The following is a 25,087-nucleotide window of genomic DNA, read 5'->3' as shown; positions in this document are numbered from 1 at the left end:
GCCAGGCTTTTGTTTCTTTCCCCAGCATTGCTCTTACCATGTCACGGTGCTTTCTTCTTCTTTGTTAGCAGGTGCTCACTGAGGTTGTGTAGCTTAAACAAGTGCCTTTTTGGATGGTCTGAGTGTGCTACCTCCGTAGCAGTGCTCAGTCCTTCTTGAGGCATCGGCCTGATAAAGGTATGCAGCACCAGTGTGGTAGGTAATTTTAAACTGTATTACAAAGCTTTCTCTTTCCTGCCCAGTCTGACTTTTACACTTACATGATGGCCTTTCCAATCAGATCCTTCTGGTGCTGTCATCGTTTTCAAGCCGTGGTTCCTCCACCGTCAGGACTTTCTGGAGACTGGGAAACTGTCTCTGGGAAAGCATCTAAGATGGGTGAGAGCTACATAACATCCCCATGTACCCTACAGAGTACATGAGCCAGAGGTAATCGGGTGGTGCTGTGACAGAGATGTGTCATATGTGCTAAGTTCAGACATGGATGGTTTCTCTGAAGAAGAGACCTTGGTTTTCTCTGGGTTATTGATTGGTAACAAAGCAGGTATCAACAGCCGGGCGTGCACTGTGACAGTCTTTTCAATAATAGTAAGAAAGCCACTGATGCTGAATTTGTTGGCAATGTTTTAAGAATTTATTTAGAAACTGTAAAACGGCATTAACTCATATGTCAGGTTTTTCCAAAAGAGTAATAATAATACACAAAGTTTTAGACCAAAAGACAAAAAGCAGTTTGTTTCCAATTCAAAAAATACAAACTTTTGCTACAGATACAAAATTATAAAAGTTTCTATTTTCCTCTTGATCTGGTGACAGACACATGCAGAAGAGATGTATATTTCACCAGGTCCAAATTCGTATAAGGTATGGGAAATGACGCTAAAGAAAAAAATGTTGTGGTTAAAAAGAAAACAAAGAACTTCTCATCCTTCACTTAACCAGAAGTGAACACCATGATCTTATTCCTTTGCACTTTTTTTGGTTGCCAACATTTAAATTAGTGTTATTCATGCTTCATATAACAATCAGAAATAACAGCAGTTTTACCTCATGCATTTATTTCAATATTCATCACATAATGTCTTCTCACCATGCTACCTACAAAGGTTAGTTTTTACTGACAACATTAAAGGAAGGTGGTAGCAGCCATCAGAATGAAAGAATGTGATCTGGATCCATAAATACTTAGATCTACTGACTTACAAGAAAATATTAAAAATCCTTCAATCAGCAGAAAAAAATAATTTAGTCCTGTTCTGCTTGGATTTGCTTCCAATAACAAACGCAACAGAAAGTCACTTAACAGAAAGGGAAAATGCTGCTGAGTATCTGGCTCAGCCAACACATACCTGTCTCCTGTATTGTGCAAAGATGCAGAAACCCCACCCATCTAGTTTTTGTGGCTTGCATAAGGGCTGCTACACATAAGAAGACTGAGTGCATCTTATTTGTGGTGGATTTGTGCTTCAAGCTGCCACTCCAGCCATTTGTGTGTGCAGCGTTCAGTAATACTGGATAGAGGAATGACCAGAAATGTTGTCAATAAAAACTAGAAGCAGCTCACTTAAAAAAAAAAAGTTAATAAAAATTAATAATAGTAAGATGACGCTCCATCTTTGATAGTTTTCAGTGACAAGTGCCCTTTACGTTTGCAATGTGTTTGATTTGTTACCATAACCTGTTGATGGACTTGTGATCTCCCTTCCAAAGTTGAGCTAGCCAAGATGTTTGGGTTTTTCAGATTATTTTACCTGGTTCAAAGGTTAATTTTTTTCTCTGCTATTTAAGCAGAATGCTGCAAAGCTGATAAAGCCTGAGATTAGGTCTAACAACTCTATTTTCTCATCTTTGTGAACAAAGGATGTACTAGATGGTACCAGTAAGCTGCTGTTAACAGGTTGTTGTACTTTGCATCCCTTCTCACAGGAACAGGTCATCTTAATTGTGGTCCAAAATGCACCACCTTGTTGGCAGTCACAAACATAGCATTTTTCACATGGTGGTAGTGGCAGCTTAACCTTGACTCTCTTCCTCTTTCTTCTTTTAATGTTAATATGTAAGAAAGAAAAAAATCTGCATATCACATTTCTTCTTGCTCTAGAACAACTAGGAAACTAGGGTATTGGTGCTCTGTGCCATCTTTACTAATTATACTTCGAAAAGAAAATTAAAAAACAGAATTCATACAGCACTACAACAGAACTCTCATCACCAGCCAAGAACAAACTACAGCAATACACTGTAATGGTTTATTTACAACATGATGGAACACTATGCACATAATAAATTACATTTGATACTTTTCCTCTTAAATTCTGATATACGTAAGGTTTTTTTTTTTTTAATTAGGTCCAATATATTTTTCTTTATATGTCTTAACAGTATGGCAAATATGGGAGGTGACAGGGCTGTTTGCCTGTCTTTTACGTTTTAGAAGCCAAATTGCTTTCCAAATTCAAGATGCATCACAGTATCCTACTGTCCTTACTGACATGGATTTTAGTGCGCATCTTTCAGCCTCAGAAGTAGTAAGAGATTGTCAGCTAGGCCTGTGCTCTCTTAGTAAGAGATCTTCACAAGAACTCTTTCTGGGCTGATGAGGGAAACACAGGTTCAGGAAATTGTGTAGCACTGCACGCAGTGGGAGATCTGACAATTCCCCTGATGGCACAGTTCTTCTGTTTGGTCCCACTAAACTTGATAGGGAAATTTGCAGAGGAAAGAGCCAGGACAGGACGATGGTTCACAAAGGATAATGTTTGGGTTTGTGTGGGTAGGTGAAAACTAAGAGTCCCTTGTTGCTCTACAGGACAGAAAGTTTGCCTACAATATTTATTTAGCAGCTGTGCAGATGTTCCAAATTGACATATTCAGAAATCAAGTTTCATTGTGCTTATTAGAGGAGGACTTGCTTCTTTGTAAACATTTAGTCAATTTACAACTGCCTTATGGGGACTCCGTACCACAGGGGATGAAATTCATCCCAGTGCAAAAGACTCTGCTTTCCTATTTACAAGGAAGAGCCTTTGCTCCAGGAACAGATGCATCCCACAAAAAGCAGCTCTGTGCTTGTCCAGGTGCCTGGGATACAGGAGGAGCAGGAGCTTGGAGCCCCAGAGAGCTGCACAAATATCCCAAGGAATCAAAAGGAAGCAAGAGACATCCAAAGCGGTCCCCTTTGGTATCTATGCCACCCTTTGGTCCCCTGGGTTCCTCCTGGATAGTCAGCAACACAGTTTCTGCAAGGACCGCACTACAAAAGGCTGGCTTCCTCCCAGAGAAGGGATTTGGAGGAAATAAAAGCTGGCAAAAGAGATGCTGTAGATGAAGAACGTGCAGACTGCTGGATTTACAACCAGATGAGAGAGTTACCTGCAGAGAAACAAGCTACCTCCTGCCTGAGCAAAGAGGTGAAAGTGCCCTGCTTCTCCCCACCTGACGCTGTTCTGCAAAAGGCAAATTCCGCTCTGCTCTATGTTCAGATGGCTCCCGCTGCCATCTGGATGCTCTGCATAAATATACGTGTGGAGTAATTCGTTTCCTAGCATAATTCTATCTACTTAAGCATTATTTCTGTTAAACTACCAAAATGCATCCAGCTAAGTCAAGAGACTACATTCTGTTGGGGTAACTTGGTTTATTGCTATGGACCATGCCAAATCCAAGTCGCTGAATTTGTACACAACCAACACATACACCCACTTAGTTTAGGTTTAGACCTAGGCTAAATTAGTCGTACTAATGCAGGATACCTACTTCTAACTGTATTCCTTTTATTGTATTTGCATCTCCACTAGGTTAAAAAGAGACTGTAATGGTAGCTAGTCTGTACCCTACCTGTATGAGTGTTAGAACAACAATGAGCTTCTAGGAGCTTCTCTACAGAGCTGATGCGGGTCCCTACCATCCATATTTCCATTAAAACTTAGTAACCTGCACCACTCACTGCATTCTCCCCAAGGTACAACACTAGGAACCTATACCAAAGCAACTATGCAAACCAAACCCAAGTACTGCAACGCTTCTAAAACCCATTCAGAATTAATTTTAAACATCTGGCAATGGTTGAAGAGCGGAAAGATCTAAATTCGTTTGAATTCCCTTCACAGAAGCTGGGAGTAAAGACAAAGGTTCAGTCCCAAAACAAACGTCTGGTTGGTTTTAATAAGAAAAGTGAAAGTGGAGTGCCTTCTGTATTAAAATTATCATGGGATGTGCCTCAATATAAAAAAACTATGTGCAACTTATGTACAGTATTCCCACACGCTGCTCTGACTGGCAATACTCAGCTTTTAGGTTCACTGAAGACAATTTTACGATGAGCATGCTCAAGAGGAAATTCAGGGTCCAATAGCATTCTAGCTGAGGTAGGTTAAAGCAGACCCACTAAATTAGAAAATCCTGCACAAGTTCATATGGCATTAAACAAAACCAAAATTAAAACACAGTTGGTCTCTGCTATTCCTTAAGAAATCAAGATGAGTGTAGCACAGTTATTCCAATGTTTAAAAGGTTACTAATACAATCCATTTCAGACTTTGAAGAAAGTACAGTTGCTTTCCTGCTTAACAGCTTAAGTTATTTTTTTCCTGTTGTTGGTTTTGTTTCCTATTTCAGTCTTGACATCCCTGAAGGCGCATTGCTGTTGTGCAGGAGAGGTGGGCTACGAGATGCTTAGCTGGTTACAGGCACTGTGGTGGCAGGCTGCATTTCACCTGTGAAATAGCCCGTGACTATTTCATGCCGGGTTGCCTTCCACTCCCCGCAGTGGCTGCAGGGTGGGATGCCACCAGTGAGGACGCTGGCTGCTCTGTCACAGTGCAGCCTTGCCAGCACTCAGCACTACCTGAGTGACGTGCTCAGGCCAGGGACTGAAAGTGCCCCTGCACCAGGCTGCCCTAAGGGAAGCCTGGGCTGTTGGTCCTGCGGCTGTGGTTTAATGCAAGGCAGTTAGCTGGATTTGGGTTAGGGTATTTGTTTTCAGGCTTCATAATTACTTGTCTGACAACAGTATGCACGTGCTTATACATATGCTTAGAGGGGAAAATCTGTATAAAGCAGCAGAATTTAAGAAAGGACATAATACATCAATAGGATATAACAGCTGATGCTTGTGGTATCTTGTTTGATACCACTGCACTTATGTAGGATTGGACAAAATGACAAATGACGAAGTCAGAGACGTCGTGGGCTCACACAGTCTGCTGCATCTTGGTCTTATGCATTACTGCTATGCACACACAGTGCATATGTTAACTTGTTTTAGAGGAAAAGAAACACACAAACCAATATGTTTTCTGACAACAGCATGCAGGTGGTAGTGCCGTGGTTATGGGAAGTTCCACGTTAGTCAGACTCATGTTGTCATGGACAGCATCTGAAATGGCTTCTTGCTTTCATGGGAGACACAAGAGACAGTCAAGTCTCACAAAGTATTTATGTCCCAATCCAGAAAACATCTTCAGAATGGATTTAGCATTAATCCTATGAATCTCTCTTGCTCAAATGTTTCATGGAAGTCAAGACATTAGATACATCACCCTAATCTAACAGAAAATTAAGGCTTTTGATCTCAAAGCTACATTGGAACTACAGCTGCCCAGGACTTACAGGATCAAGGCTGAAAAGCAGCATTTCTCTGTGTGGAATACTTTGCATATACCATATCTAAATAAATCTCTTATCAGTTAAATTCAAAAGGATCTACCCTGCATCATTTTTCAAGAGTTGTGCTGATAACCACAATCAGATCTTCTCTGTGTGATTGTGTCCCCACAATCACACTTAAATAAGAAATATGAAAATGTATCAAGAACATTTTTCTCTCTACCTTTCATATCTGAATTGTGCAGGTATCATGGTGCAAGCTCAAACGAGCGCAACTATTATGTGACAGCATTTGGAAAACAATCTTATTCTCGTTCTGCCACTGAATTCTAGGGGAACACGAGTCACAGCTTACTGTAGTCTAGAGACAGAGGGAATAGTTAAGGTAATTTGAGCCCCTGGAAGTATCAGACAAAAGAATCTTGCACGTGAATTCTTTAACTGAGCACACAGCTTCCACTTCAGCTGCCAAAACACACGCTGTCTTGAATTAAGGATTTCAGGAGGCAAAGGAATCCAGTTCACCAACTGGTGAATTGTTCCAACAGCCAGTGTTCCCCAGCCCTAGTCTTGCCAATTTTTTCAAGCATCTTTAGTATCTTTTGAGTACAAATCCAGCCATGGGAGAGAAAATACACTCATTTAACTTTTCACCTTATAAATATGTGTATGCGTGTTGTGTGCACATGTATGCAGTGCAGTACAGATATGTGCAGGTACCCATTTGTAATCACGTGCCAGTTCTGTGGGTATGCTTGCTATGGCTTGTTAAATTAAAGATGGAGTGGGCGAGCTGTAACCAGTGGAGTACTCAGTGAGCAACATGGTGTACAACATTTTACGTAGGGAAGAGAATGCTTTTTTGCTGACTTACTAAAAGGTGCCAAATCACACTGAGAAAGCTTACAGAATCTAGCAGGGGCTCAGGCAGGAGCTTCATTAGTTGCTGGGCAACTTTGGCTGCTTTACACATTGTGGCACCTCCAGTCCTGTGTGCAGTGTCACCTGTGCAAAGAAGAAATAACACTGGCCATGAGCATCCCCCTCACACGTTCTTGGCCATGCTCTGCCTTAACTTGGTCATGGTAAATGTAAGCCAGGTACTTAAAGGACGTAGGAAGGCTGCAACTGAAAATCTGTGTTGAAAATAGCAGTCAGGTGCCCAGGAAAGTGCATGTCTTCCACTTTTGTGCATCAAATACAATAAAGCTACGAAACCTTGAAAGATTTGGATGCCATCAGCAACTAATGCTAATGTTGATGTAAGGCCACGTGAGGTTTCTTGCTTCAGTCTGGGGATTGTAAATGATGGATATTCCACCCCTGACTGCATTGGTCCTGCCTGACTAAAATCAGCCTTCAGTCCTCAGGCTCCTGGTATTTCCATTGGTAGAGGTGCTGGTTCTCCCTTACATTACCTCCTGTTTCTAGCCAAACACAGTGGTTTTGAAGTAAAAAACGCATTATATTGAAAGAAGGTTCCTCCAAGAGGAGATCTCTTGGTAACAGAGAGAAGTCTCTGAACTTCATGAACAATGTGCCGACTGGGTCTTCTCTGTTGAACTAATTCTCTGACCTATGTTGTCTTTGCTCTACTTACTACTGTGCAGTTGGCATTTCTGTCTCTTGCCAGTGTTAATTATCTCTAAACACCAGATCTATGTGGAATTCGGATACTCATGCTTTTTAGTCAAACTGGCAGAAGCAGACTTAGCCCTGCTGCTTTCTAAGTGGGGTTTTGCAGCAGAACAATGTAGGCATTAGGATGTGTAGGCATTTTTGCTTGCTTTTACAGCATTACCCCTCACATCTTTGAAGCAAGACAGAAGGTCAAATCCAGTTTTCAAGAAAGTGTTAGCCTTCTCAGTGCAGGCTGAGAAGGAAAGAGCCAATATCCATAGTGACTACCTACAAATGACATTATCGGTCACAGCAGAAATGGCCAGTAGCATATGCCCTCCTTTAGCTGAGCAGGGTAAGTTGTATTGAACTACAGAAGACTTACCTGGACATTTCGATTGAGGCTCAATGCAGGCATGAAGACACCTTCAATGTTTTCAAAAGCTGGAGGCCCTTGCTGCTGCCCATTTATGTAGAAGGTCAGGTTGTGCTTGTTCAGATCCAGGAGAACACCAACGGTGGCACCTTTAGAGACGCCTCCTTCAGTCCTAAGGCACAAAGGGACCGCGCAGTTGGTTTAGTGGAAGCAGAATACTACACCGCTGCTGCTCTCTCTAGGACAAGCAGTCTTACTAAGGAAGGGGAGAGTGGAGCAGCACAGTGAAAAGATTAGCCCCACAGCACTTTGGCAATGACCAAACTGCACCGTTACCCAAAATATATGTACCACATTCATCAGAGCCTAAAGGGGATATCTGCAAGAGAAATTAGGTCCATTTCTCCTCCAGTTGTAAACTCAGTGCTGAAAATGGTGTCCAAAGCCAACAGATGCCCTAGGCTGACAAGAGCTGGGCAGGCAAGCAGATCAGTTCAGTGCCAAGGGTGCAGGACAGGAGTCCTGGAGACAGCTCCTGAGAGTGCCCCTGCTGTGGTGGAGTGATGCACAGCAGAGAATGAACAAGCAGAAAAGCTTGTGTCCTAGGCATTCACTTTTAGTCACTATGCCTGCTAACAGCTCGAGACTCACCTCTGCAATTCCTAAGGGGACCCAATTTTCCAGAGGCCAGGGAGCCAGCATAGGTCCAACAGATCCTGGTTTCGGGGAGGAAGGGAAGGTGGGACTGGTTAAGGATACACGTAGATCTGTGGCTGACGAGGTGTTCAGCTATAGGGCTGGGAGCTGTTCGAAGCTTTGGGGCACAGTTATTAGTATTGGCGATAATTGGTTGTGTCAGGAGCAGCTGCTGAGAGCTACCATGGTATCAGAGCGTGCCAGGACAGATCTAGCCATTACATGCATGAACGATTTGACATTAATGCACTTTGATTTGGGGGTTAGTCAAACCCAGTATTACTTTAAAGAGCACTGAGCAAGAAATGTGCTACATATGCAAATTGGCCACAGGCACTGCTACTTCACTAATGTCATGGGGTGGGGGCTCTGCCATGCATTTACAACCTGACACAATTTGTTCAGGCTAAATCAGATGTCAAGTCATTTGCATTAGGAAAGGAAGCAACTGTCCTTTGTCCCACAAGTTTCCCTCAGGCACGCAAAATTCACAGGATAAATGCAATTTTAACATAAATTTTATCACATAGATAAAACAAATACACTAGGAATATGGTGCAGGGTAAGAAATTTTCATCATGTCCACTAGGTGTCATAAACTGTTTTCCTTTAGACTAAATGTGGCACACACAATTTCCTCTTAAGGTGTAAGTAGTTTTATCTGTGATAGTAATGGCAATAGTATTTTGACTTCTCTATTTAAAGCTCTTCAAACAATAGTGGTACAGTTGAGAATCAGGAGTTGGTCTCTCAGATGTGTTAGATTTAAAACTGTGCAGTTCTGAGCTCCCTTTATTTCTGGTATTATAAGCATTAACAGGTTTGTGTTTGAGCTCTTCAAAACCATAAAGCGTATTATTTTCCAACAAAAGTTAAAATGCTTACCTAGCCTCAGTATCTTAAGAACTAGGTTGTTGTTTTTTAAAAGCACTCAATCATAAAACTCATAATGAGACTGTGGAAAGCGTCACTACCACCATCTAGAGCTATTTACAAATGGATGACGTGTTTCTTTTTTTTCCTCTGATGGAGGACAGCTTTGATTGTAGTGCACCAAGTTTTATATCCTGCAGTGTTTTAAAATAGATTTTATGACATCTTTTTAAATGACATTGATTCTCTCGGGGAAATAGAAATGGCAACTTTGCCTATTTGAGATTATTGTGCTCTTTCTTATATAATAAACTAATTTGCTTCTTGTGGGCTAATTAGCCACGTGCTACATGGTGACATTGAGTGACTTCTCTGCAGCCCCTGGGGAAAGCCCTGCTGAAAAGAAGATGCTGCCTGCAGCACATGACCCAGCTGAGGGCTGCGCCAGACAAGGGGAGCAAAGCATGGGGCTCTCCCTGGCTTTCCTGCCCCAAATCTTGCAGGACTTCAGCAGGTAACTGCCTCATTACTGAGCACCCACCTCCCCACAGGGAGCAGCAGGCTCTGGCAGGATGAAGCCAAGGCTTCTGAGGCTGAACAGCTGCTCCTTCTGGGCATCCCATGATGTCTCTGGGAACTTATTTTGAGAAATCCAGTGCTTTTGGGACTACTGTCACGGTTACCTCCTTTAGGAGGAAAGATGGGACAGCTAAAGTTTCACGAGCAGACTTGTACAAAACATTTCCTCACTCTTCAGTACATCAAGACGGTATTACAGGATATTTATTCTAATAAATGTCTTAGTTGTAATACAAAAGCCTGCTAGCTCAAACCAACTTAAACTGATGCTCTTTCCTCATACACTTCTGTGTCAGCATGTCCAAGAGCTGACACTTTTCTGTAATGTCTTTTTAAAACTACTTAATGGCAGTTATAACACAGGCTCCTGATAGTCTGCAGGCCACGTGAAAGGAAGAGGCAGCTACCTGGTACAGTACTTCTGCAATGATGATCCATTTTTGAAAACATGCACCACTTTAATTATTCCAAGTAAATCCCAACTCCCACACACCTTTTCCCACAGTCCTGAAAATATTATCTCTGTGCACAACGATAAGTACTGACTGCCAGTGCTGTGTGCAGGGCTCTAAGGTCTGAGTGAAGAGACAGGAACTAGACTACCCTGAAATATGCCATTGTCTGCTGCAGTGGGATCTGATATTCTCAGAATGCTTTCAGCAGCAGTGTGGACAATTTGCAAAACTGGACTGAATGAATTGGCTTGAGGACTTAAGAATAGGAGTAAATTTCACTATTACCGAAAAATAAATCTTAATCTATGAGCACTCTTTAATACACTGAAGAATTAACTCCACATTAGCAGTATTTTTTTTCATGAACTTTACAGTAACTTAACAACTTTGCCATGTCCATTGTCAAGGACAGTATTTTTCAGTCAATTGTAATATTTTTGTGTGATGAGAACCTGTTCTTGAGACCTCTGAAGTTAGTGAAGAGACTCTCTATAAGCAGGGGGCTTAAAGATTACCTGTCCAGATTTTGACGTTCCACAGTCTTTAAGCATAAAGTATTTCAGTGTGATTTCCATCTCTTTCTTCATGTACCAATGCAGCAGCTAGCATACTGCCTGTAGCACAAGGTACTCCTGCCTTTGGGAACTTTGCCAAGGTACAGATCTACTGCAATGAGTGGCGATGCCTCTAAGCAATGGGCACACAACATCTCTGGTGTGAACTGATTATTTCCAGGAACAACAAGGCTGAAAGGTACCTGACAGAGGTATATCCCTGCCCTGAAGCATCAAACCGGGGTCTGCATAACCTGTTCTCAAACGTCTCTCTATTTTTATAGCATTAGGTTCATCTGTTCATGCCCTTTCTTCTAGCACGACAGAGGTCGAGCCCAGCCTGGCAGTTTTAAGGATGCAGACAGATCCTGGTGTGCTTGCTGTGAGCAAAAAGAACAGGGAGGTTCTCTAAACTTGGCAGGTCCCATGCCTCAGTCTTTCAAGCTCCACCCCAGCTTATCCTTGAAGCTAGACATTTATTTATAGTCCTAATTTAGTCTCATGAAGATTTGGATGGATGAAATGATTACTAAGATATAGCCTCCAACATAATAACATCCGAGAGGCTAAAAGCTGGCGATAAATTTTCTTTGGACTGACATTGTGCTATCATGCACTTGTCTCCAGCGGGGAAAAATGACAAGGCAGCAACAATTGTTTCCACTAGACTACCACAGCTAATGAGTTAAAAACCTGACCTACTTGACTGTCACGGTTAAAAATATAATGCCCAGACCTAATTTCATTGAAGCGCATGTGATTTTATGAGACTACATGCCCTTCGTCAGTGTATTTCACTTGAAAGAATATTCTGCTGGACTGCCCATTCCTTGGATGTGCCGGCAAAACCTTTGTGTTTTACCTAGTAAAAAGAGGGAAGCTCTCATCAACACCAAGTACTTTGTTCTCCTGTTTAAGCAGGATGATTGGAAATCCAAAGCGTTTCCATTATTTGTGCTTCCCAGAAGGAAAGCTTTTGCTTTGCTCTTCTGTTGTTCGCGGGAAGAAGCATGCCTAGGACCATACCCATAAAAGAGGTTTCTGGGACAGCAGCACACAGAACGTTTGCCAGTTTTTTCCAGAAAACATAAGCTGTTTCACAGAGCATTAAAATTTACACAGCTTAACATTACTTCCACCCTAAATCAAATCAAGATATTAAAGGGACAGAGAACCTTTTGATATATTTATCATTCTGATGTTATTTTATGCTGCATTTACTTAGGACCTAAGTCATGTCCTAAAAAGACCTTTCATGGGCCTTTGGAGCCAATGAAAATATTCATATTTACTTCAGATAGCTTTGGGTCCAGCTATGAGGTTCTTCCACCTCTCTGTAATGAACTAAAAAAAAAAAAAATCAAACTGCTTCAAACAAAAATTACCATCAATTGCAGTATACATACTCAAAATACAAGTATGTTTTAGAGTTTGAATGACTACACAACAGGAGACATTATTATCAGTTTTAGGATGCCGTGAATGTTGGCAGAAACTTCCCTCTAAGGAGATAATACAAGCATTTTTAGTGTTTTAAAAATGACTGCAAACCTTTCTTTTAATCATTTGATGTAACTGAAACAACATCTGACCTAGTAAGTATGGAAAACCTGCTGAGACAGGCAGTAGAAAACTAAATCAAAATTGATTCCCACTCTTCCACAGACCTGCTATATATCCTCAGCCAGACTTTGTACATCAGTCTCCCATCATGGTAGAGTAGGTATACAAATACAGTGTTTTCCAAATATACAAGGGATTTAGACTGTGTGGCACTCCTGTCTACTGACATTGTGGGTGGGACATGCAGTCATGGGTTTAATCGCAGCAGGGGAGATTCAGGCTAGATCTCAGGAAAAAACTGATAACAGAATGGATAACATACACCAACACAGATTGCTAGGGGACAAGATGCCATCTCTGTCACTGGTGACTTTTAAGAACAGGTGAGGCAGACTTCTGTCAGGAATAAAATAACTATTTGGCAGGAAGATGGACTATGGCTTGTTGAGATCTCTTCCTCTGATGACAAGGAGAAAAAACAACCGATAAGGAGAAAATTGTGCAGATGGTGCTTACCGGTTGGTGTGAGAATTGCAGTGCATGAACCAGCTGCGGTTGTTGTCAACGTACATGGCCCAAGCCTTGTCATCCTTGCCTAACATCATGTCCTTGACGACGTTAATCCTGGCGATGCCAAAGGCTGGATCGGGATGGTTGTCGTACCGGTCCACGTGCAGCTCCCAGTAATGCACGCCCTTGGAGAAGGCGGCTGTGCCAAGAACAACCCGGTCATCGTAACTGCTGCAGGTGGCGGTCTGGTTGTCGTTTGACAGCACTATGTCCCTGTGAGCTGAGGAGGGGTCGAAGGTGAACCACGCCACTGTGCAGGGGAAAAGGAGATGCAGGTTTATGACAGAATTGGCTGTACCCACCCATCAGCTGCCCTACTTCCACTAGGAGAATGAGGTTCAGCCTTTCTAAAGACCCTACCACACTCTCAAGTAACAAGGACGATCTTTTCTCATTATCCTAGAGGTTACACAGGACTGCTTTGCACTGAGACCCAGCTCAGAGTGACTACTGGTGATTGAGTGAGAAAGAAAAAAGAGTGCTTCATGCAATCTGCATAACTCAGGAATAGCTGAAAGGCATTTTTCAGTCCAGGTGGGTTAAAGTACTATGGAAGGGATAATTACTCGTGTGCCTTATGTCATCTGTGTCTCTGAATGGAGGCTTCTAAGGGCAGTGACCTGCTGTTCTCCTACAGTAACCAGAAAGTCATAGAGGAGACAAAGGCTTCTTCATAATGCAGAAAATGCTCACAACTGTGATTTGGTTCAGGATTGTCTCTAGTAGAAACGGAGTTCCTCTGTGTCCATGCTGGTTAGGACTGATTCCACCAGTTTATCAAAGGGGAGGAAAAAACACAGAAAAAGCTCTTAAAGTATTAATAATTTATACTGGCCTATTTTGGCAACACAGGATAAAAGTTGAAGTGAGGACAGCACATACTTCTCAATTCATTACAATATCATTACTGAAGATGAACTTCTTGTAATGCCTCTATGGATGTCAAGTGTAATTACAGAGGAACAAGCACAAATTCCCATCTCTGTCTTATCAAACCTTGCTCTGAAATTGAAGCAGTAGTGAGGAAAAACATAAATTCCAAAGATAAATGGAGAAGTGGAGACAGCATGGCATACAAATATCCAGTGTGTTGCATAACTGCTTCTGTATACTAAAACAAATAAAGACCCTAATTAGACACCAAACTTCTATAACCAAACAAAACTGCAGATTTGAAACCTGAAGTGTTACTGACAATGGAAAATCCCCCAAAAGTGTAAAGAAATGGCCTACTTGAATTTTATCATTAGTGAAGTTAGGGCTGGTTTGTTCCCCCCCAAGACAGCAGGCTCAGTTTTCAGCCCAAGTGCAGTGCAGCAGCCATCAGAATACACCTACAGCTGCGTGTGGTTTTTGGCACTGCCTTCTGCACGTACACTCGGCAGTATCGGTCACCTGCACGTGGATTAGCTTCAATCAGCACTGGAAAAGCATGCACACAGAAAGGTGCATGCAGCTTGATGCAAATGCTGTGCAGTCGTTTAGTTCACGTGCAGAGGGGACAGCAGAGACAGCAGGGGCACAGCCCTGCGTTACTTGACATGCCTTCTTCAGCCCTGATCTGGAGGTGCACGCCTGGAGGGCAGCTCTGTCCCTGGCCTCCCCGCTGAGATGATCCAAAATCTCCATGCCAGCAAGTGCCACATATATCAGTGGATATAATGGGATGCAAGTGTCCCAACACTGAGGGCTGCAGGTTTTACTTTAAAAACTGGCGAAAAACAAACTCACCATCTGATGTCTGTAAAATAACTGTCTTGCTGTAAGGACCAACTCCTGATGAGTTAAAAGCTTTGACTCTCGCATTATAGGTGCTGTTGAAATGAAGGCCATCGATAGTGCAGAGAGTCTCCTTGCCAACATATACTTCCTAAACACACCAAAAAAAAAAAAAGAGAAAGAGAGAAAGAGGGACATAGTTTAACTGTTTCTGTGTCTCATGATCACGTTAAGGCTTCTAAACAGAAGTGACAAGTAAACAACTTCTCATGGTTTTAGTGAATGCAGAGTTTAGGCTGTTATAACATGGATAGCTACAGAAGTGGAGACATCAAGTAAGGTCAGCACTGGAGACACTAAGGTGAAGGTAAAGCTGGGAAGGTACAGCAGGAAAGGGAACACAAAAAGATTTTACTTTTTATCCTCTCTTCCTAAACACCTATTCCAAAACGCTATTTTAGGCAGTAGTCCTAGAATCTCAACTACTGTGGCCATTCTTATATTTATATAGGACCATAAAAAGGGGGAAAGGAGGAATAAAAAACAAGTAAGCACAGTTTAATTCTGTTGGAAAGGCTGTCTCATGCCTGCATTAATACATAATTTTGAAACCTGCTAAGACAGAGACAGAAGAATCCAGTCTCCTGAAGATTAGGATCACATGCATCACCTGATGAAACAGCAACTAGACAGCAGAGACATAATAAAAGTCTGCAAAGATTTATTAAAGAGCAAGCACTTGCATAAGGTAAAATATTTCAGGAGAAGGAAAAGCTAGGCAAAATAATTAACAGGATCAGTCAGATGATAGTTTGTGATGAACTGAAAGAAGCCTAGAAACCTCATGTTTATTGGAAAACTGAATACAGCAATAGAAAATGATAGAAAAGGAAATAATCCTGTTTCAGCAGCAGGCTGAAAGCCACAGTTCCAAAGCTTTCTCACCTCTGATTTCTCTTATTCTGTGAAATCCACAGATCTGTGGTAGCAAAGGCTGTAAACAGCTTATGGCTGTGAGTAAGCAGAGCACTCAGCCCTCAGTTCAGTTAAGGCACTTAAGTATATGCCTAGAAGTAGTCCTGATGATTAAAGCTCTGATAGGAACCTGAAGTGAATGGAGTATGTAATGAATAAGAAAGGGATTACTTAAGTACGCAGCAGGGCATGTGTTTGTCCACCTTGCTTATCATTGTGGCTGCTACAATAACAAAATCTCTTAAGTCCTGAGCTTGCCTATGAACTTTCATGCAGAGAAAGAGTTTTAACAGAACAGTTTTTCGTCTGTGTATTATAAAATATGCTACCTGTGCAAAACGTTGTATTTGTAGGACAACTCTCACATTTTCTAATCCATCTATTTTTAGTTGTTTTACCATAGTCTTACCACTGCTTGTGTCTATTCAGACTGATGCTTTCCACTACGAAGGGAAACAAAAAACATTCTTAAAACCTACTCATCAAGAATTGGTGAAGTGCAGTCAGTATCACTGCTCTCAAATATATAATCCTTCAGGAAAATGGTCAAACTCTTATTGAAATGGGATTTCTGGGAAGCCTGCATTTTACCTTTCTGTGGGTAAAATTGAGGATGTTCCTACCACTGCAAACAAAGTGTTTCACTTAGAAACTGTGACCCTTGAGCTTGAAAGACTGAGATTACATTGTATCCTTTCAATCCAAAATCCTGACCTGGCAGCACTGGCAGTCCTAAAGCCTTTGCCAGTTACAAAACCCCACACAAAAATGGACCAAGGCTCATTCGCACCCTGGATATGGACACCCTAAAATCTTGTCTATTCACAGCTATTTATTTGGATGTAAATAACACTTGAAATGGTTTATCCAAGACACTGGAATGTGTCACAACTCATCCCCCGCACTTCATTCATCACGCACTGATACCACTCTCACCTACTAACATTAACTCCGTCAGCAGCTTCCAGCCAGTCATTCTCAAAGGTACCTTTTCACAAATGATACTCGGACCAAGGAATTAAGAAGTTCCAGAAACACTGTGCCCTCTCCAAAACACCCTGCCAACATTGCTGTTTTTTCTAATGAGGGGCATCCAAACCAGGTGCCTTTGCTGGCTGTGGAAGTAGCAGTTTGGTACGGGGAAGAAGTTCCTTAAGTGGGCCAGCTCCAGGCCATTTTCAGCTTTACTACCCTTCAGGTTTCTGGTGGGAAGCCAGTTTACAGCTCCCAAAGAAATCTCATCACATGTTTTAGGCACGATTTCCCACTTGTGAAGACAGCCGATGTGCTCTGTAGTAATGATTTCAAGGCACTAGCCCCTAGGGAACACATCGGCCTATCCTGGTCCTGAAGTAACAGAAGCATGAACAGCAGCAGCAATCCTGTCCGTGGTAGACAGACCACTGCTTCCAGCATGACGTGGCTGATAGAAAGCTGATTGAGTTATTTCTGTGGTTTATTTATTCGGATGTGGAGGGAGGGGACAAGGGACAAGAGTATGGAAGCATCCCGCATCCACAGGCATGAGCGAGCAGTTGTGGAATCACCCCGGAGGTCTGGGAGGATGGCACTCGGGATGTCCTCCCATACTTAGTGAGGCCACCGCAGTGTGTCTGAGGAACACTTCCCTCAGCCTCATATCATCCACTCTCAGAGAAAAAAAAAAAAATAGAAATCCTGTATTTTTATGCAGGATCCTATTTTAAATCTGAACACTAGGAAAAAAAAAATGCATTTCTGGACCAAGAATTTTCATCTATTGGAAGGGGAGACAATATGGACAGACAAGAGTAGGGGCTTCAAAGAAATCCTTGCTCCATGGCACGAAGCACTTTCAGCCCCTGTAGGTTGGTATGAGATTTTCTGTGGGGGTATTCTCCAGGGAGGACACACAACAGATACACTAGTGACTTGAAATTCCACCTTTCACCTCAGCAAGGCCTCTTTGCCAGCTGCCCAGGAAGAGCTTTAACCAAGTTCCTACCCAAGCTGGGGCTCCTTCTAAGGAGTAGAAACCGCATCCAGAGCTTTCTACATCCATGAAATGAAAGCAGGGATGCTTTGACAAACCATACCTTCCCTGCTCCCTCTCCCCACCCTCAGACAGACACAAATTCAAATCCTGAGGAAACTTATATACAAAGAAACACAAATAAATGCTGAATGAAATTCTCACTCGGAATTGGCCACCATCTCCATCATCAAGTTCCAAGATATAACCCTCCACCGGGTTGTGGCTCAAAGGTGGCATCCTCCAGGCCAATGTCACACTGTTGTTTCTGGTGCAACACTTCTCCAGCTGCAGTAATGGGACGGGTGGCACTGTAACAGGAACTGAGTACAGATTAGTGTAGCTCTGCCCTACCCCCTCAGTCTGTGCTGGGAGCAGGACCACAGCCGCTTGCTTCCCTCCCCTCGTGGGGAGGGAGTGGCAGCGGGGAATCAGAAGGGTGTGGGTTGGAAGGGTTTAAAGATCATCTTAGTGCAAACCCCAAAGATGGCCCTTGAAACAAAAGCCGGTAAAAATGATATAATGAAATGTTTTTACTTGGCTAGACAAACCATTTGGCTGAAATATGTAAATTAAAACATATTTGGAAATTGTTCCAATTGCAACGTTTATCTAAATCCCTCAGCTCAGGTAGCAAAAGGAGCTTCTGCGTCACAGGAGACTACTTGCGGCTCTGTCCTTTTGAAAATTAGAGCCGTGAAGTCATCTACAGACACGCTTTTTTACTGACTTGCCCAGGAAAAAAACACACTAAGAGACTGTTGACCAGAACAGCATCTTAAAAATAAAAGTAAACAGTACAACATTCAGCCGTGCCTCTGTGGGAAAAGAGGCCTCCACAACACCTTCTCTACCATGCACTGCTAAACTCTCCCTGTTCGCCCTTAGCTGGAAATTAAGTGAAATTTCAATCTCCTGGAGAGATCTGGCACGTGTCTTGTGCACGACTGAAATTACACAGGATAAGTGGGATATACGTTGCGCACAGGCCCTGCCTCATCTTCTGCCCAAGGCTTAATTTCAGCGTTAGGATCATTTCTGCAGAGCTGCACGGTGTCTTGCAGGGAGCTGAGTGCTCTGAGCATTCATTGACTGAGCTCTTAACAATGTCAATTTGCTCTTCTTTTATGTACTTCACTTTGAGCCTCTAGTTTATTTTCCTCCTTCTGCCTGTGAGAGAGCTAAGCCCTTGAGCTGTTCCTTTCGTCCTATTTAACCTCTCAGCATAAAAACGACTGCTCATGTTTCGTGCAGCCACCAGTCTGTGGGAAAATAGGGGGAAAATGCCCCCTACTGCGTCAGGAGGCTAAGGCTTCACCCCTACGTTGGAAGCGACACACAAGTCAACACCCCACTTGTGATGAACAATGCAGGCGCTACCCTGGCTTCCCGCTGGCATTACCATCACTGCAGCAAACCCAGGTGGTTAGTAGCCCTGCAGAATGAGTGTGGTCTGTAACACAGGAGCTTAACAAACTAGCTCTTGAAGGATTTTCTGAAAACAAAACAAAATAGAAACCCTTGTTGCTTTTCCTTGATATTTAAGGCTGATTCAGAGGGTATCATAAATAAAGACCTACTTGTTTTTTTCCCCCACACAAAAAGTTCAGACTTTTCTCTAGAAGGCACTGTGTCTGGAAAAGTTACAGAAATGTGGCATTACAGGAGCCAGAAAACTGACAGCAAGGAATTCAGAGGTAAAGAGAATTTTAAACAAACCATTTTTAGTTTAGGGTTTTGTTTGTATTTGTTAGCATGTGTATTTTCGGGGATTGATGAACCTGGGAGAAGATAGGGCTGTATCAGCCACCATTCCCACTCCCGCCACTTTGGCTAGCCTGCTAACTCTCTCAGGAAGCATTTGCTGGGTTCCCCCCTACTTCTGAGACTCCCTCTGGCAAAACTACATGAAAACCTCATTCACAAAGCTTACTAAGTGCAAAATAGACAACACTCCCACACCACTCAACAAACTGCCCAAATCCCTGTGCTGCACAGCCGCACAGTGGTCCAGGACAGGCTAAGAAGCTCCCCCCAGGCAGGTGTCCAGCCTTGCTGGATTATGCTTGCTGCACTCGCCCTCCTGCCTCCTTCCTGCAGCAGCTGGACACAGATGGTCAGAGATTTATCTTGATCTCGGACTCCCTTTGGGAGGAAAGAGGGTGAACTCTTGCTGTAAAAGTCTTAAGAAAGTACGGAAGGAGGTGAATAAGTGGGACACGGGGATGCACTTCATAGTGAAGAGCCATGGGACAGCACTAAGAAAAGACAAATATAGGCTGTCAGGAAAAAAAAAAAGAAGATTCTGATGTTAAATAACAGTGCTGTCCCACTTCTTGTTCAACTTAAAAGTCCTCTAGAGCGTTTTTGAAGGAAAAGAATGAAAATATAAAGGGAGAAATAATACTGCATTGTCACAGCAAGACCTATTAGTGAGTTTGAATAATGTCCCTGCTATTGTAGAAGTGCTACACACAGGTCATGCTTAGCTAAAAAATGTGATACTGATGTCTAACATCAACTCAGCAGTTTCAGAAACACATTACTCAATGCATCTCAAAAGCTGATCTTCTCTTAGGGTAGAGTAAGGCTGTTCTAAGATTTTGCTTGTTATTTGTCATCTTGACAAAGCAAGTTGTACATGGGTGCCCTCTACCCTCTCAGATTAACTTTTTAAATGAGTAAATGCAGTGGGAGAATGGGACCCTCAGAAGTATGAAACCTTTAACATCCTCCAGAACTGCATCTCGGCCACGTAAATCCCTGAGTCACTGCTGTAGCAAGAGCACTACAAACGGTGTTATCAAGAGAGAAGGAAAGACCACAGGCAAAGACCTGCATTCACGATGCAGAACAGACTGACCCAGGGATAAAGCCTACTATCAAACAGTTCCTGTTTCATTATCAGGGCTGTGTATCTCTTGGCTGAGAAGAAGAAAGACTTTGCTGCAGGAGACGTGTCTGGGGAATCCTCAGGGACTGGTATGTAGAAGAGGGGAGTCACTTCTGACAAGGAGTATATAAGTGACTGTTCAGAGGTGGTACAGAAAAGTGGCAAGTAGCTATACTCTTTCCTGTTTTGTACCTGGTCTACATTTTACAACAAACCAAGACTGCATGGCAATTCCAGCTGTTTGAACTAAGCAAACCTCAAACGTGTTATTTGCCTGTGTCCATAGCTTGAACTGAGAAAACGCATTGTACACAATGAGCTAGTCATTGAAGAAGACAGGAATTTCATGCCAAGGCACGCAGAAAAAGCAATAAAGAGAAGAAAACACAGAGAGGAAGGAGATTTGGGGAAGCTCAGCATACCAGCAAATACTAGAGCTGTGCATGCATCTCAGCAGGTCAGCACGACAGGGGACTGCGGGACTCTTACCAAAGAACAATCAGTGAGACACTTTGGTCAATACAACTGCTTAAGCATCACTTCTGCATCTATCACATTTCTGCTCCCTGCACATTTAATTTGGTACTGAATTGCTTTTTCTTTCTGTAAAAAGAAAAGAAAACAACACTCCCTGATCTTTATTCACTGAGATTGGCCTTAGATACAGGCTTACGCAGAATCCACCAGTAAGGTACATGAACAAGTCATCAGAGCAAATCTAATGTGATTTGTTCTCATTTTCATTCTCCTTTGTCTAACACAGTGAATCAATGTTTACTTACAAGCAAGCTTTCACTCTAAATGACCCATGCAAGCTCACTGAGGTTGAATGAGGCCAGAGTTTGAAAAAAAATTTAGAAATTCAGTCATGCATTAAGCATCGATAACAATATTACAGACCTTACATCGCAATGTCTTTGCAAAGAAACAGCACGCAGCTGGAAAAGCTACGTTGGCCCTGTTCTCTTAGGCTCCCCCAAAAATCCCTTTACAGATGGTCTCTGATGTCTTTAGTGCATCTACTCTTGTCAGATCGATCCATACAGTGAGTTAGTAACACTCCCCTCAACACCAAACATTTGGCAAAGATTGATGACTCGTTGGTGTGCTGGGGCAGGTAAGATTCGAGAAAGAGGAGCGGATGTGAAGAGACAGATTTTTTGTGTGTGGAATTGGCGACTCAGAAGTATACAAGCCCTGAGTGTGATTTTGCTACAAATAGCAAAACAGAACCAACAACAGCTCCCTCTCTCAGTCTGCAAAGCGGTAATCCTCATGGGTCTGGGTGCTCACTACCAAAATGCTGGGTTGTTTACTCTGTAGTACCTGTATGTTGAGATGCAAGACCACTACGCACGAGAAGATAATGCAAAGCTGGCTGATGTCCACAGAGGTAAATATGTCCACAGAGGCAAATTTCAGAAACAAAAATGCCAACGTGTCAGACAGTGAGCAGTTCAAATACAAACAGATTTGCAGTCATAAATTGAAAAATATACTACATATACTAAACTATGCTCAGTACCTACGAATGTTGGCTCAGGACCAGTTGGTGGCATGCATTGCTTGGGCACACACTGGTGCCAGGGGAAATAATGCAGTCCCTTATGCATCTGCAGTAACGGTGACCAGGATAAATGGCATTTCCACCCCTGTTTGCACCATTTCTACAGCCAGGCCAGGTCTCAACATCCACCAGCCATCAGTACTGACCAACCTGACGAGATTTGCAGCAGGTACTCCCTGGTCAAAGCCAAGACAGCCCAAGGAAAAGCTCTTCCCAAAGACTAATTATCAGGGTGCCGCTGGGGAGCAGTGCCCAAGCTGGTCTGTAAGCTCTCCACAGGCTTAAGCAGAAGCAGTCCTGCCCTGTCCTCTGCATCTCTGGCTGTGTCTAGCTCAGTGCCAGAGCTTAACAGTGATAGTACTTTAAACGGGTTTGTCAACTGACAGCACTATCTCTCATAAAGCTCCAGTGAATCTGGCTCAATTAGTCTCTAAGTCCTCACACTTAAAGCCAGATGAACATCCAAAAGCTAAATATCTAAGCTGCTCTCACCTCAAGTGACCTGTGGTTAATGAGCAATCTAAGTGGATAGTTTAGCTAAATTCTTTAAATGTTAGGGATGGAGAGTGGTGGAAGATTATTATTAAATGTATTTAATAATAAATATGGCCAGCATTAAATATAAACTGATTTGAACAGATAAATGCAAGAATATTTAGAGAAGCTTTATCAGCACTACTCTTTCTTGACTGCTTTGCAGGCTGTAAGCATTTCAGAAGAGCAGTTTGTAGATGATTTTTTTCAGTAACTTCTTTAACACATCCTGTTGCCATCAAGATGTAAGCCATTCCTGGTGAGCAGACTTTGGCCTTTAACTGTTTACCCATTCTTTCTCCACAGATTTATCTGCCAAATGACCCACACCATCTTGGGCCTCTTAGGTTCAGAATTAAGCTCAGAGAGAACAGATAAACGGAACTGAAATCTTTATGCTTATTTGGAGTTTAAAAAAAAAAATCACATCCAACATCACTATGTGATTATCCTTAACTCATTCATGAACTTCTGACAACTTCTAGCCTGTTGCCCACTTGTATAGCTAAGGCTTGATTCACCACTGAGTGGAGAAAATGGCCTGATTCACAGAAACCTCCATGGGCTTAACATCTAGCCAGCCTGTGTATCTCTCTATTTAATCCTGATGCAGTTGTGTGCTCTGCACCAAGTGCATTACAAGCGCATGTTTGTTAATATATTTTTTTGCCAATGGCATCTACTGTTTATCAGCTTCTGCTTTTAAATAATGTCTTTAACCTCCTCTTACATTTATTTGTGCCCCTCAGGATCATTCTGACAACTGGAATCAAGGAACAGTACAGTCATTGAACTAGTTTCTGCCTGTAATTCTCCACCTCCCAATTTTATTTTATTTTAAAACCTGAGCACTGTTAGCAGCACTTTCCAGATATAAGCCAAAGGGGTTCTCTCCCTATGAAGCATATGTGTGTGTGTGGGAATATTTATTTACTACTTCAGCTGTTCCTGACAAGATAGAGATAACTGGTATTTTGATTAACTGTGTTAAATCTATGAATGCTATAAAATGGCATAAAGTTTCACGCAGCTGATGTCTTTTGAATCACCAAAGCTAACAGACAGTCCTACTTTGAAGAAGTCATCTTTTCAAATATGCAACTGCACATGGTATCACTGTCTGAACCTGTCCAGGTCACTGCATGTGAGGTGAGCACACCCTTCTCAGAAACACCCAGTGACCTTAATTTGCTTGAAAACTTTAAAATATCCAGCAATTTCAAGTCGTTCCTCTTTCCTCCCTCTGTGTCCCCCCCTCTTCCCAGTGCAATTTCAACACATGCATGAAAAACAGAAAAACAAAATCACAAAAGCTCACCCCTACATTTCATCTGAATAAAATCCAGATGGTGAATCGCCTCCAGTAAAGGTTCACTATCCAGTGTCAGGTCAAACTCAGCAGACACTTTTGGCTCCAAGGCTCCTTTGACCCACTGTTCCTGGGATACCTGAACGCGTTTGATTAAAGCATCTGAAATCTGAAAGACAGCATCAGGCTTATGATGAAACTGCAGATGAAGCAGCACATTGGAAGACATTAGAAGTGACAGAATGGCTCTGAGATACAGCACAAGGAAACCAGGAATGTGACAGCATGGGAGTTGAGATGGGATCCAGTAATTCTGGGGTGAGTTCCATTTATGTGGTATCCTTTGGTCTCCTCCTTTCAAAAACAATCTCATCTTAGAGTAGGTAAGTAAAAACTGCATTCGTAAAGACCATTAAGATAGTTATATATCATGTCTCTGAAAGCCTCATGCACTTGTGAACTCCGTTCTCTGATGTGCACAGTATCGGTTTGCTCTCCTGTTTAAACAGCAGTTGCACAAACAGAGGCTTACATGTCAGAGAGTCTCTCCATTTAGCACAAGTGATTCTGCTGAAAGGAATAAAAAATCAAAAGGAAAAGAAGGTGGGCATTTCTCACAGTGAGGGAAGTAAGTTGTCAGACAGATTTCCTTAGAATATGATGGACTTGCTATCAATACATCAAAACAGAATTTCATTTTTAAATCTTTGCTCTAGCTCAGCCCACAGACAATTAGGCCAAAAGTCACACTAAGATGATCCCAATGGCCTCCTCTGTAAGCAAAATCTTGGCTCTGAGGAAATCAATGAACTCTACTGTCCTTGAGTTCAGCAACACCACTTGGATACCTGGAATCCTTCCCAGTGAGATTCCTGCAAATCACAGAGAGCAGAATTTTCTTCTGGATAGGTCAGAGATATTTTTTCTGTATTGCAGGAGTTCAGATATTCTTCCTCACTACTGTTACTGTAAGACACTTGTCTGGTCTCCTGCACCAACAGCTCCTAACCAGTCTGTGCCTTAAGTGGAGAAGCATCTTACAGCCTTCCTACAACCTTGGAGTCACTTACAGGGGTGCTGGATCCCTTGGCTGCGTTTCAATATCCTGGCTGCAGGAGTAGTTGCTCTAAGTAATGCAGTGCTTCAGTGTTTGCTGGTAACCTGGAAATCATTGTTAAATAAACCA

General features: G+C 42.5%; 1 protein-coding gene across 4 annotated transcripts in view; it reads right to left on the bottom strand.

Moving 5' to 3' along the window:
* Nucleotides 1-617: 617 nt before the first annotated feature.
* Nucleotides 618-25,087, bottom strand: part of TRIM67 (tripartite motif containing 67) — a 37,501-nt gene continuing 13,031 nt past the window's right edge. The window contains exons 5-10 of one of the 4 annotated variants that reach the window (XM_066994063.1): nt 23,911-24,070; nt 17,764-17,921; nt 14,625-14,763; nt 12,840-13,143; nt 7,613-7,775; nt 618-6,612 (exon numbers count right to left, since the gene is read on the bottom strand). In XM_066994063.1, the coding sequence (XP_066850164.1) occupies nt 6,547-6,612; nt 7,613-7,775; nt 12,840-13,143; nt 14,625-14,763; nt 17,764-17,921; nt 23,911-24,070 (990 nt within the window). In that variant the 3' untranslated portion in view covers nt 618-6,546. The remainder of the gene's footprint in view (nt 6,613-7,612; nt 7,776-12,839; nt 13,144-14,624; nt 14,764-17,763; nt 17,922-23,910; nt 24,071-25,087) is intronic. The other 3 variants (XM_066994064.1, XM_066994065.1, XM_066994066.1) reach the window with 3 other exon arrangements.

This window comes from Anser cygnoides, chromosome 3 (genome assembly GCF_040182565.1).
Source record: "Anser cygnoides isolate HZ-2024a breed goose chromosome 3, Taihu_goose_T2T_genome, whole genome shotgun sequence".
Lineage (NCBI taxonomy): Eukaryota > Metazoa > Chordata > Aves > Anseriformes > Anatidae > Anser > Anser cygnoides.
The sequence above is the reverse complement of the archived record's forward strand: the minus strand, read 5'-3'. Positions and strand labels throughout refer to the sequence as shown.